Raw genomic sequence first — 12,473 nt, forward strand, 5'->3', positions numbered from 1 at the left:
TCCTTTTTGGAATTTGATGCGTGCTTGCGGTCATTGTCTTATTGGAGGTTTCAGCCTGCTGGTAGAGGCAACCAGTTTTTTGGCTAAAAAATTATGGTACTGGGTAAAGTTCATGATTCAGTTGACCTTAACAAGGGCCCCAGGACCAGTGGAATAAAAATAGCCCCATAACATCAAAGAGCCACCATCATATTTGACCGTAGTTATGAGGTACTTTTCTGCATATGCTTCTGTTTTTCAACACCAAATCCACTGCTGGTGTACCTGGCCAAACAGCTCTATTTTCATGTCATCTGACCAAAGCACCAGTTCCAATCCATGTGCCCGTGCCGTTTAGAAAACGCCAGGCGTTTACATTTGTTGGATGACATGAAAATAGAGCTCTTTAGCCACGAACAACAGTGGTGGGTTTGGCGTCGAAAGAAGCTTATGCAGACAAACTTGGCTGCAAGTGGATCTTCCAGCAAGACATTGACCCCAAGCACACATCAAAATACATAAAGAAAATGGTTAATTGACCACACAATCAATATTTTGCAATATCAGTCTCTGAACTTGATCCCCATTGAAAACCTGTGTTTTGAATTGAAGAGGACAGTCCATAAGCAAAGGACAAAGGATATTAAGGATCCGTAAAGATTATGTATGGAGGAATGATCTAAGATCCCTCCTAATGTGTCTTCCAATCTCATAAAACACAAGAAAAAGGCTCAGTGCCGTTAAGGTGGGGTACTGAAAGGCATGTTAAACAGGGGTGTCAATCATTTTCCCCCGTACTGTATTTTTTTGAGAAACAAAATGATTACTTATTAAACAAAAATCTTGTTCTCTGAGCAATTGTATTAGTATCAAATAATATAATTATCAATTTTTTTTGTATACAATACAGCTCAGTATTTGTATAATTTACAGTATTTTTGTCACGGCCGTTGAATGAAGAGGACCAAGGCGCAGGGTGGTCAGCGTACATTTTCTTTTTATTAGAAAAGACGCCGAACAAAACAATAAACACTACAAAACAAACCGTGAAGCTAAAGGCTATGTGCCATAAACAAAGTCAACTTCCCACAAAGACAGGTGGGAAAAAGGGCTACCTAAGTATGGTTCTCAATCAGAGACAACGATAGATAGCTGTCCCTGGTTGAGAACCCTACCCGGCCAAAACATAGAAATACAAATAATAGAACATAGAATAACCCACCCCAAATCACACCCTGACTAAACAAAATAGAGACATAAAAAAGGATCTCTAAGGTCAGGGCGTGACACTTTTTTACTCATCTTTATCAAGGGTGCCAATAATTTTGGACCTGACTGAGAATACAGTTTCTTCCATGACATAGACTGACCAGGTGAATCCAGGTGAAAGCTATGATCCCTTATTGATGTGACTTGTTAAATCAACTTCAATCAGTGTTGATGAAGGGGAGGAGACAGGTTAAATAAGGATTGTAAGCCTTGAGACAATTGAAACATGGATTGTGTATATGTGTCATTCAGAGGGTGAATGAGCAAGACAAAAGATTTAAGTGCCTTTCAAAAGGGTATGGTATTAGGTGCCAGGCACACCGGTTTGCATCAATAACTGCAAAGCTGCTGGGTTTTTCACGCTCAACAGTTTCCCATGTGTATCAAGATTGGTCCTCCACCTTAAGGATATCCAGACAACTTGACACAACTGTGGGAAACATTGGATTCAACATGGGCCAGCATCCCTGTGGAACGCTTTCGACAAATTGTAGAGTCCATGCCCAGCCGAATTGAGGCTGTTCTGCGGGTAAAAAGTGTGTGTGGGGGGAGGAGGTATACTCAGTGTATATGTCAGGTATTAGCATGTCATGTAATTGTCAAGGTAGGCTATAACTACTTACAATTGAATCCTGTCATCAGAAATTCAGCTAAATAATTTAAGTTAGTCGTGCTTTTATCAGTGATTCTCTGGACTCATGTTTTTTTAATGGAAGTAAGGAAAGTGAAAAGGCGGGCCGTGATACTATTTAGACACAGACCTAGTTTCTCATATGCCTTCCCAAGGTCTCTTCCAGTCCTGCCTGACAGGCCAGGCTTTAACCAGTTTAGTTACAGTAGAATTCCAATGAAAGTTAGCTGTACCTGAGCCCATATAACACGGTGCCATCAGGATGCAGTCGAATCATACGGTTCTTCACTGTCACGCCATGCAGGAAGGACTTCTTGTCATTGAGGAAGTAGGTGTCTGGGAGCCACAGCTGGTCTGCTACGCGGTTATCCAGAGTCAGGTTGAGGGGCAGCTCAGCGTATGCCAACCGCTTGTCTCGCCAACTTTGCTGGAAATACATTGTGATGGTGTAATCCTGTGGAAAAAGGGGAAACAGCACTGTGAGATTGAAAATAAATAGTTGCTACACTCTTAGAAAAGAATGTGCTATCTAGAACCTTAAAAGGGTTATTTGGCTGTCCTCATGGAGAACCCTTTGAAGAACCTTTCCAGGTAAAACCCTTGTAGGTTCTCAAAAAGGTTCTCCTATGGGGACAGCCGAATAACCCTTTTGGAGTGTATGCATTGACAAAAGCTTCAACTATGGGAAGGATAAGTTACCCTTACTGTAATTGCCCTATCCTACACCATACACTTACTACCCAATGTGCATAAATGTATGCACATCTAAATGTATCATCATAGTCATTATGTGCAGAGTATATCAAAAAGCATTAACACTGTTTTTCAAGGATACAATGGAAACACAATGGAAACGTAATGAAAATGGGAGACTTACAGGGAAGTGATTTAAAGGCTAAGTTAAGTTGAACACCTCCTCCAATGACAGTACAGTATTTCTGAGTTTCGCATGATACATGCTGCCAATTTATTCTGAGAACCTCAGTGTCCCGAAATCTCAATATAATTGTCTTAAAACCATAATATACATCACATTTTATAAGCGGACTGAGAGCTAATCTTAGTGGTTATTCAGCTGGACTTAAAATGACCTATATTCTCACAGGGTGTACCCTATCTGAAGGATATTCCATATTTTCCAGAAAAAAAATATCCTTGCTGCATCGTGAAAAAAAAAAAAATGAAATGAAATACTAACAAGGTAATTTTGTTTTTCATGACTTTCGTCTGATTTTCTTTAGCTATGACTATGTTGGCTGGCTGACAAAATGCAAAAATTTACAGCTAAAATAGACGAGTTATGGCGTTAGACATAACATGCATGTTGAGATTATCCAATGGTTTTCCAAATTGACAATAACCAGGTTTCCATCAAACCTTTTTATGCGAGTAAAGTACATGTCGGATAAAAAAATGTAATGACAGGCCTTTTATCGGTAAACTTTCCAAATGTCAACAAAACAAAATATGCCAGCTAAGGTAGAATCTTTTTGTGTCGGTAAAATGAATTATGCGAGAAATATCGGTGGAAATGCTTTTAATGCACAAATATTGATGTAATAATGACATTGTGTGGTCCTCCCACTACGACTCGCCGGGAAAGCATGCCGTTTTAATTAGGCTACAGATGAAAAATGATAATATTCACAGGGTGGTGTAAGTGCAAGGTGATGAGCATGATGCTCTTTTCCAATAAATATTGAGGGTCTTATTCTGGTGACATGATCAACGATGCTTGGCTGCCGTTTGACAAATAGAAAAAATCTTGCTCTTTTGTTCATAATAATCTCATAATGTAGGCTATACGCGCATTGTATCTGCAAACTGTTGCCTAGCGCTCACGTTCCAATACCAGAGTGGGCACACTCGCTATATAACGCAACATTTTTTTTGTGGGAAAACCTTCAGTAGAGTTGCAAATCTGCAACAAGTCAATTTGACGCAAACACATCTCTGGTGGGAAAATGCACGTATTGTTTTAATGCCGATTTTTAAATATTCGCATGGATATATGTCTCCAATTGAATGGAAACCAAGCTAGTCATATCGTTTTGTGTCTGTCTTTGTTCACAGGAACCTTTTTCCACCTTTTCAGCCCTGCACCCAATGCTACCTTCTCAAATGTCCAGGGAAACTAAAATAACATAAAACATAAGATAAAACTCGCTGTCTTCAAAAACACCGGAGTAGAAAATAAATCTCAGAAATAAAAAATGAATATATCAAAGCGCCTCATGTGCTTGCTCTTAAAAATAAAGAAAACAGCTTTGTACATGAGTGACTACCTCTAACAAATTAAAAATAAAATGTGCTATTGCTTGAAACTGGATGAAAATCCTCTCGTGATTCGAAATGGCAACATTACAGGGAGAACAAATCCAGAATAAAAAAACAAAGCTCCTCTGGCTTGTGGGGGGAGTGAACTCTTGAGTGTGTCTGTGCCACATTAAAAGAAAATAAAATACAACGGCGAGCAGAGAGACAGAATGATGTCATTGCAGAGACACCAGCCATGTTGTCTTATTTAAAGAAAAAGACTGAGCCTGATTTCTCACCTCGCTCTAATAAACAGAAGTTAAATACGTAATATAATCAAGTAAATCAGATGCACAACATGTCTATGGTTATCCAATGTTTGCAAGGCCAAATATGATTGACTGAAATGGTATTATTGCATTGCAAATACACAGAACAAAAATACAAAACCTGAGGTCATACAGTGCCTTGAGAAAGTATTAATACCCCTTATTCCACTATCTGTTGTGTTACAGCCTGAATGAAACATTTATTTTAAAAAAATGTCACTCATCTACACACAAGAAGTGAAAACATGTTATTTCAATTTGTTTTGCAAATTTATTGAAGATGAAGTACAGAAATATAAAATATATTTTTTTAAGTATCACACCCCTGAGTCAATACTATACTGAACAAAAATATAAATGCAACATGTAAAGTGTTGGTCCCATGTTTCATGAGCTGAAACAAAAGATCCCAGAATTTTTCCAGAATTTCTCTCACATTGTGTGTCCAAATTTGTTAACATCCCTGTTAGTGAGCATTTCTCCTTTGACAAGATAATGTATCCACCTGATAGGTGTTGCATATCAAGAAGCTGATTAATCAGCATGATAATTACACAGGTGCACCTTGTGCTGGGGACAATAAAAGGCGAAGTTTTGAGGGAGCGTGCAATTGGCATGCTGACTGCAGGATCGTCCACCAGAGCTGTTGCCAGAATTGAATGTTCCTTTCTCTACCTTAAGATACCTCCAATGTCATTTTAGAGAATTTGGCAGTACGTCCAACAGGCCTCACAACCGCAGACCACATGTATGGCGTTTTGTGGTCAAGCGTTTTTTTCTGATGTCAACGTTGTGAACAGTGCCCCATGGTGGCGGTGGGGGTATGGGCATACGCTATGGACAACAAACACAATTGCATTTTATCGATGCCACTTTGAATGCACAGAGATACCGTGATGAGATCCTGAAGTCCACTGACGTGCCATTCATCCACCGCCATCACCTCATGTTTACGAATGATAATGCACGGCCCCATGTCGCAAGTATCGGTACACAATTCCTGGAAGCTGAAAATGGCCCAGTTCTTCCATGGCCTGCTTACACGCCAGAAATGTTACCCATTGAGCATGTTTGGGATGCTCTGGATTGATGTGTACGACAGCGTGTTCCAGTTCCAATATCCAGCAACTTTGCACAGCCATTGAAGAGGAGTGGGACACACCAGATACTGACTGGTTGTCTGATCCATGCCCCTACCTTTTTTTTAAGGTATCTGTGACCGACAGATGCATATCTGTATTCCCAGCCATGTGAAATCCATAGATTAGGGCCCAATGAGTTTATTTCAATTGACTGATTTCCTCATATGAACTGTAACTCCGTAAAATCGTTTATATTGTTGCATGTTGCATTTATATTTTTGATTAGTATACTGTACATTGAAACAAATACATTTATCAAAATTGTAGTTTATAAAATGGGTGCATCATGCTTTAACCACGAACCCAAATAAATGAAAAGGGACACATTGAGTCGATGTTCTATATGGACAGTGCTACTGTAAGAGAAGGGGTTTATAACTCACCATGTTCACTTCTGAGATGGAGTCAATGCTAGCGATGTTGATGCTCATTCCTACAATGACTGGGGCACCTGAGGGAACACAAGAGCCAGTACAGTCACACAACAAATTCACACCATTATTCACACTGGGCCAAAAATACACGTCTAACATAACATAGGACAACACGTACACAGATTATAATGTACTTTATTTGCAAAAGTAGTATGCAATAAGCAAGGCATGTTTTTTTCTGTTTGGTTTTTCTTTTATCTTATGAGATTATTCTGTATAATGAATAGCGCTTTACAAATGTAATAAACTATTATTAATGTTAAGATAATTTGATTATTTTCTTATCTTCACATGCTGGGTTATCTCAATAATTATCAGGATATTATCAGGATATCATTGTATTTTATTTTTTTAGATGCATTACATATGAGACTGGACGTGGACATTTCTGATGTGGCAGAGTGAATTTTTGGTTTTTGGGAAAACTGTCATACATGTGTCACTGTGGGAACAAGCCTCGTATGAGCAGGAAGAGACCACTGACGGTATCGAGATGGGCTTGAAGAAAACAGACCATTACTTAAACCCATTGACCTTTATCATACAGTATGTGGAAAGTGACCAAAAAAAGGCTGCAGACTTTAAAGTAAGAACAAATTGGTGGAACAAAAATCATAAACATTTATATGAGATTCAGGTACATCACGCTAATTTCACGGTCAATATTCTCGCCCCCCAAATCATGTAATCTTTGAGTATCTCATCCTACCTCTTTCTCCTTACAAGAAACGTAAACATTGAAGTGAAAGGGATGTAAAAGTGTGTTGATATTCAGCAATGTCAAAAGTGAATAATTAAAGGCCCAGTGCAGTCAAACGTGTTTTATACACTGCACAAAAAAATAAACACTTAAACAACACAATGTAACTCCAAGTCAATCACACTTCTGTGAAATCAAACTGTCCACTTAGGAAGCAACACTGATTGACAATAAATGTCACATGCTGTTGTGCAAATGGAATAGACAGCAGGTGGAAATTATAGGCAATTAGCAAGACACCCCCGATAAAGGAGTGGTTCTGCATGTGGTGACCACAGACCACTTCTCAGTTCCTATGCTTCCTGGCTGATGTTTTTCACTTTTGAATGCTGGCGGTGCTTTCACTCTAGTGGTAGCATGAGACGGAGTCTACAACCCACATAAGTGGCTCAGGTAGTGCAGCTCATCCAGGATGGCACATCAATGCGAGCTGTGGCAAGAAGGTTTGCTGTGTCTGTCAGCGTAGTGTCCAGAGCATGGAGGCGCTCCCAGGAGACAGGCCAGTACATCAGGAGACGTGGAGGAGGCTGTAGGAGGGCAACAATCCAGCAGCAGGACCGCTACCTCCACCTTTGTGCCAGGAGGAGCAGGAGGAGCACTGCCAGAGCCCTGCAAAAGGACCTCCAGCAGGCCACAAATGTGCATGTGTCTGCTCAAACGGTCAGAAACAGACTCCATGAGGGTGGTATGAGGGCCCGACGTCCACAGGTGGGGGTTGTGCTTACAGCCCAACACCGTGCAGGACGTTTGGCATTTGCCAGAGAACACCTGAGCCCTAGGACCATGCCCCAGGACTATTTTTTAAAACATTTATTTCACCTTTATTTAACCAGGTAGGCTAGTTGAGAACAAGTTCTCATTTGCAACTGCGACCTGGCCAAGATAAGGCATAGCAGTGTGAACAGACAACACAGAGTTACACATGGAGTGCCTGACATGATGACTCCTTGCTGTCCCCAGTCCACCTGGCCGTGCTGCTGCTCCAGTTTCAACTGTTCTGTCTTATTATTATTCGACCATGCTGGTCATTTATGAACATTTGAACATCTTGGCCATGTTCTGTTATAATCTCCACCCGGCACAGCCAGAAGAGGAATGGCCACCCCACATAGCCTGGTTCCTCTCTAGGTTTCTTCCTAGGTTTTGGCCTTTCTAGGGAGTTTTTCCTAGCCACCGTGCTTCTACACCTGCATTGCTTGCTGTTTGGGGTTTTAGGCTGGGTTTCTGTACAGCACTTTGAGATATCAGCTGATGTACGAAGGGCTATATAAATACATTTGATTTGATTTGAACACCAAGATTGGCAAATTCGCCACTGGCGCCCTGTGCTCTTCACAGATGAAAGCAGGTTCACACTGAGCACGTGACAGACGTGACAGAGTCTGGAGACGCCGTGGAGAACGTTCTGCTGCCTGCAACATCCTCCAGCATGACCGGTTTGGCGGTGGGTCAGTCATGGTGTGGGGTGGCATTTCTTTGGGGGGCCGCACAGTCCTCCATGTGCTCGCCAGAGGTAGCCTGACTGCCATTAGGTACCGAGATGAGATCCTCAGACCCCTTGTGGTGCGGTTGGCCCTGGGTTCCTCCTAATGCAAGACAATGCTAGACCTCATGTGGCTGGAGTGTGTCAGCAGTTCCTGCAAGAGGAAGGCATTGATGCTATGGACTGGCCCGCCCGTTCCCCAGACCTGAATCCAATTGAGCACATCTGGGACATCATGTCTCGCTCCATCCACCACAAACTGTCCAGGAGTTGGCGGATGCTTTAGTCCAGGTCTTGGAGGTGATCCCTCAGGAGACCATCTGCCACCTCATCAGGAGCATGCCCAGGCATTGTAGGGAGGTCATACAGGCATGTGGAGGCCACACACACTACTGAGCCTCATTTTGACTTGTTTTAAGGACATTACATCAAAGTTGGATCAGCCTGTAGTGTGGTTTTCCACTTTAATTTTGAGTGTCACTCCAAATCCAGACCTCCATGGGTTGATACATTTGATTTCCATTGATAATTTTTGTGTGATTTTGTTGTCAGCACATTCAACTATGTTAGTAAGAATATTTCATTCATTCAGATCTAGGATGCGTTATTTCAGTGTTCCCTTTATTTTTTTGAGCAGTGTATATATTTCCACACTATGAGGTTGGAATAATATTGTAAAAATGTGAAAATAATGATAATGCACTTTTAGTCTATGAGCTGTTTGAAAAGACGGGCTGAAATTTCAGCCTGTTTTGTTGGGTTGGAATGTTGCCTTCCATGGGGTGACATCACTAGGGTCATAACTACATATGAGGATGCCGTATTATTATTATTATTATTATTATTATTATTATTATTAGACAAATCTTTTGGGAGGAACTCAATCGGGGTCTCAACTTACAGTTGAGAGTGAGAATAGTAGAATACACAAGGTGCAATTTCAAAACTTAATTGTGCATCAGCAGTTTATCTTGTTATGTGTCACTCACTGACAGTCAATAAAAATGTCAGTGATTTTTTTTTTTTAGATTGGTAAATTAGTCTAGTTAGTCTAGTGTAGTAATCAAGGCCGAATTACCGACCGGAGACGCAGGGCACATGCCCAAGGGGGCGCTGACCTCCAGGGGGTCACTCTCACTCAGAGACTGTATCAGATACCCTGGATACGGCCCTGGACATCACCATGCGGTAAATTAGTTAATAGCCCAATAAGAAAGAGAGTTACAAACCTCTCTGCCAATAACAGCTCATTTTCAATTTTCCCCTCCCCACTAAGACCACTCCCAGACAGTCCTAGCAAAATTCTTGCTTGAGAAACTGCACTTTGCTAATAAGGAATTTTTTGTTCTTTTTGACCGTTTTAATTGAAAACAATCAATGTAAGGTACTTAATTGTTACCCAGAAAGGATTTGGTATTGAGATAAAAACGGCCGCATTGGACCTTTAAAGGCAACATTCCTACATTTTTGGTTCTATTCAGATCTTGCTGCCCTTCAGTTTAGGGCAACCTGGATTTCAGAACGGACACTAGATCTGTGTTGAGTCAGATAAAACAACAAATAAAAACAACATTATGTGCGTGGGCCTATAAAGAAAGTAATAGCAAATGGCAAGTCAAAAAAAAGGTTTCAAACTGACCACAAATGTACTCAAGTACTGTGTATGACAAATGTACTAAATTTGTCCTTTGCCTTCGTAGTGTGGAGTTAGTCAACCCTCTACAGATGCCCCGGGGAGTGCTTTAACTGTTGTTAAAATCAATGATATTAGAATATACCGGTTGACCTTCACCCCCATAGGAAATAGCAGTTGTCATTTTGTATTGTTCAAAGCGAATGCTGAATCTTTAGTTTTAAGAAGTGCTGTGCTGAACATGTGACGGCAGGATGCGAGGAAAAACCTGCGTATCTTGTGCATTATCAGAGTTCAATTTGTAATTTCTTTGAAAATGTGTGCATATTTAACATAATTGCATCTGTCCAGATATACTGTTTATCCATCATCTGAAAGGTTGAGAGGTTGTGAGGTCGTGTCAAAGAATGACGCTGAAATAGTGGAATGGTCAAAGTGGCACTTGAAGAGCTCTCTGTCTAGAGGTTGAGGTCAAGTGCAGTGTTCTGGAAAACAACAGAGACATACTGACAGTACTGATACAAAGAACACACTCTGAATGTCACCTAACTTGTGCATTTCTCTGGATAGGAGCATCAACGAGGAGGAAACAGTGTATCTGCACACAGTGCGTCAGTGATAGAAACAGAATGTGGCTAAATCTGTAACCTGGCATTACAATGGATACACGTGTTTCATTCACGAACATTAAGGCCAAGAGTGGGTCATACTGTGGGTCTTTTCACCTTCACAACATCTGGTGATAATTCATGCAGCGCCAACTTTGGAGCTCAAAGCAAGGACACCCCCCTCCCCTCACTCCAAAATGTTCACTCCTTGATTTGTAACAATTGCAACATTTCTGCACAAGGGAATTGTGTCAGCCCCACAAGGGATGAATGAGTCATTTCCCAGTCAGCAGACCACTGAATCATGATGATCAGGTGAAGGAGGAAGGAATTGCGACCACAAAAACAATGACCAAATGCTCACAGAAAAGGTTGAGTATCATCCCAACTTTTTGTTTCGGGACTTCTCTAAAAGGTTCTTCCTGTTTTTAGCAGTGGCCGGGGAAGAAACATCTCAAACACTGGGTTCAATGCAGGTTTATTACAGCAGTGTATTTTAGGGGAACTACAATTCCCTTGAGCTAAGAGTGGCGTAGGCAACAGAGGCTCTTCCATACAGCTGTTGTATGTCCTGTATGTACAACCGTGCAGCTACAGATAGACAATGCTTCATTTAATTTGAACTGCTTAACTACAACACCTGTTTCAAGTATCTTTCATACAATTGAGAGCTTCCAAAGTAGCCATTACGGTCCAGTAAGTTCTTACTTTGTTACGAGAAAAAAATCTGCACTTATGATTTTTTTTTTCACAGACTTGGGACATTTGCTTGAACAGTTACCTGGGCATTGTCCACTTTATCAGGTGTGAATCACAGATTTGCTTCTGAGAAACATACTGCCTGTGGGTTTTTGAAATGGCTGGCTTGCTGCCAACAGAAATGTTTTCTTAGTTGCATTAATATTTCAGAGGTGGTTTACCCACAAAACACACAACAGGACATTTTGTAAAGCACTGCAACGTTGGGCATTGAACAAAATATCTCTCAAACCACGCCAGGCAAAGGAGGCTGGCCCTGTAACTCATCCAGCCAAAGGTGTTCCAGCTTCCCTCCAGAGACACAACACACAGACAAAGAAACAGAGAGAGAGGACTGTGAAAGATGGTCTTGAGAGTATGGTTTCTGTAACTGCATCTCAGAATCCCTTCCAATTTGTGCAAATTTAAACAATAAAAACAGTGATATTCTGAGTTTGTCTCAAATCCATGACCATTGTTTGTTTACTTTCGTTCCTTCCTTCAAATAATCTGCAGATGACTCTTGCTCCGGCCAACTCTGGAAAGATCTGACAATTACCATGTTTCTCCTAATACTGGCCCTGAAATGTTAAGCAGCACAGCACTTGACTGATAGTGCACATCTCTCCTATCTCTTCTTGACTGAGAGTGCACACCTCTCCTATCTCTTCTTGACTGAGTGCACATCTCTCCTCTCTTCTTGACTGAGTGCACATCTCTTATTTTTTTGTAATCCTATTTTCTTTCCCCCTCTCCTCCAACTCTAGCTGCCATGTTGCCACGGCAGACCACCTCTCTCTTAAATGCCCTGCAGCTTTGTCATATTTCCTGATCAATCTTTTTTTTTTTTAAGAGGAAAAAGTGGGGCCATTTTCCATTGCGCTTTGTGAAGGCAACCAGTAACAATTTTCCCCAGAGATGTCAAAGTACATTCGTTCGCTGGTAGTAAACAGAAAGTCTCTCTCTCTCTCTCTCTCTCTCTCTCTCTCTCTCTCTCTCTCTCTCTCTCTCTCTCTCTCTCTCTCTCTCTCTCTCTCTCTCTCTCTCTCTCTCTCTCTCTCTCTCTCTCTCTCTCTCTCTCTCTCTCTCTCTCTCTCTCTCTCTCTCTCTCTCTCTCTCTCTCTCTCTCTCTCTCTCTCTCTCTCTCTCTCTCTCTCTCTCTCTCTCTCTCTCTCTCTCTCTCTCTCTCTCTCTCTCTCTCTCTCTCTCCA

General features: G+C 41.3%; 1 protein-coding gene across 1 annotated transcript in view; it reads right to left on the reverse strand.

Annotated features, from left to right (window-relative positions):
* The window catches only part of LOC110533954 (gamma-aminobutyric acid receptor subunit beta-4-like), a 65,510-nt gene that overhangs the window by 23,338 nt on the left and 29,699 nt on the right, over positions 1-12,473 (reverse strand). Inside the window, exons 3-4 of the mRNA XM_021618551.3 lie at positions 5,990-6,057; positions 2,113-2,333 (exon numbers count right to left, since the gene is read on the reverse strand). Of these exons, the coding sequence (XP_021474226.1) occupies positions 2,113-2,333; positions 5,990-6,057 (289 nt within the window). The remainder of the gene's footprint in view (positions 1-2,112; positions 2,334-5,989; positions 6,058-12,473) is intronic.

The sequence above is a fragment of the Oncorhynchus mykiss genome, chromosome 10 (assembly GCF_057628025.1).
Source record: "Oncorhynchus mykiss isolate SJ-2025 chromosome 10, ASM5762802v1, whole genome shotgun sequence".
Taxonomy (NCBI): domain Eukaryota; kingdom Metazoa; phylum Chordata; class Actinopteri; order Salmoniformes; family Salmonidae; genus Oncorhynchus; species Oncorhynchus mykiss.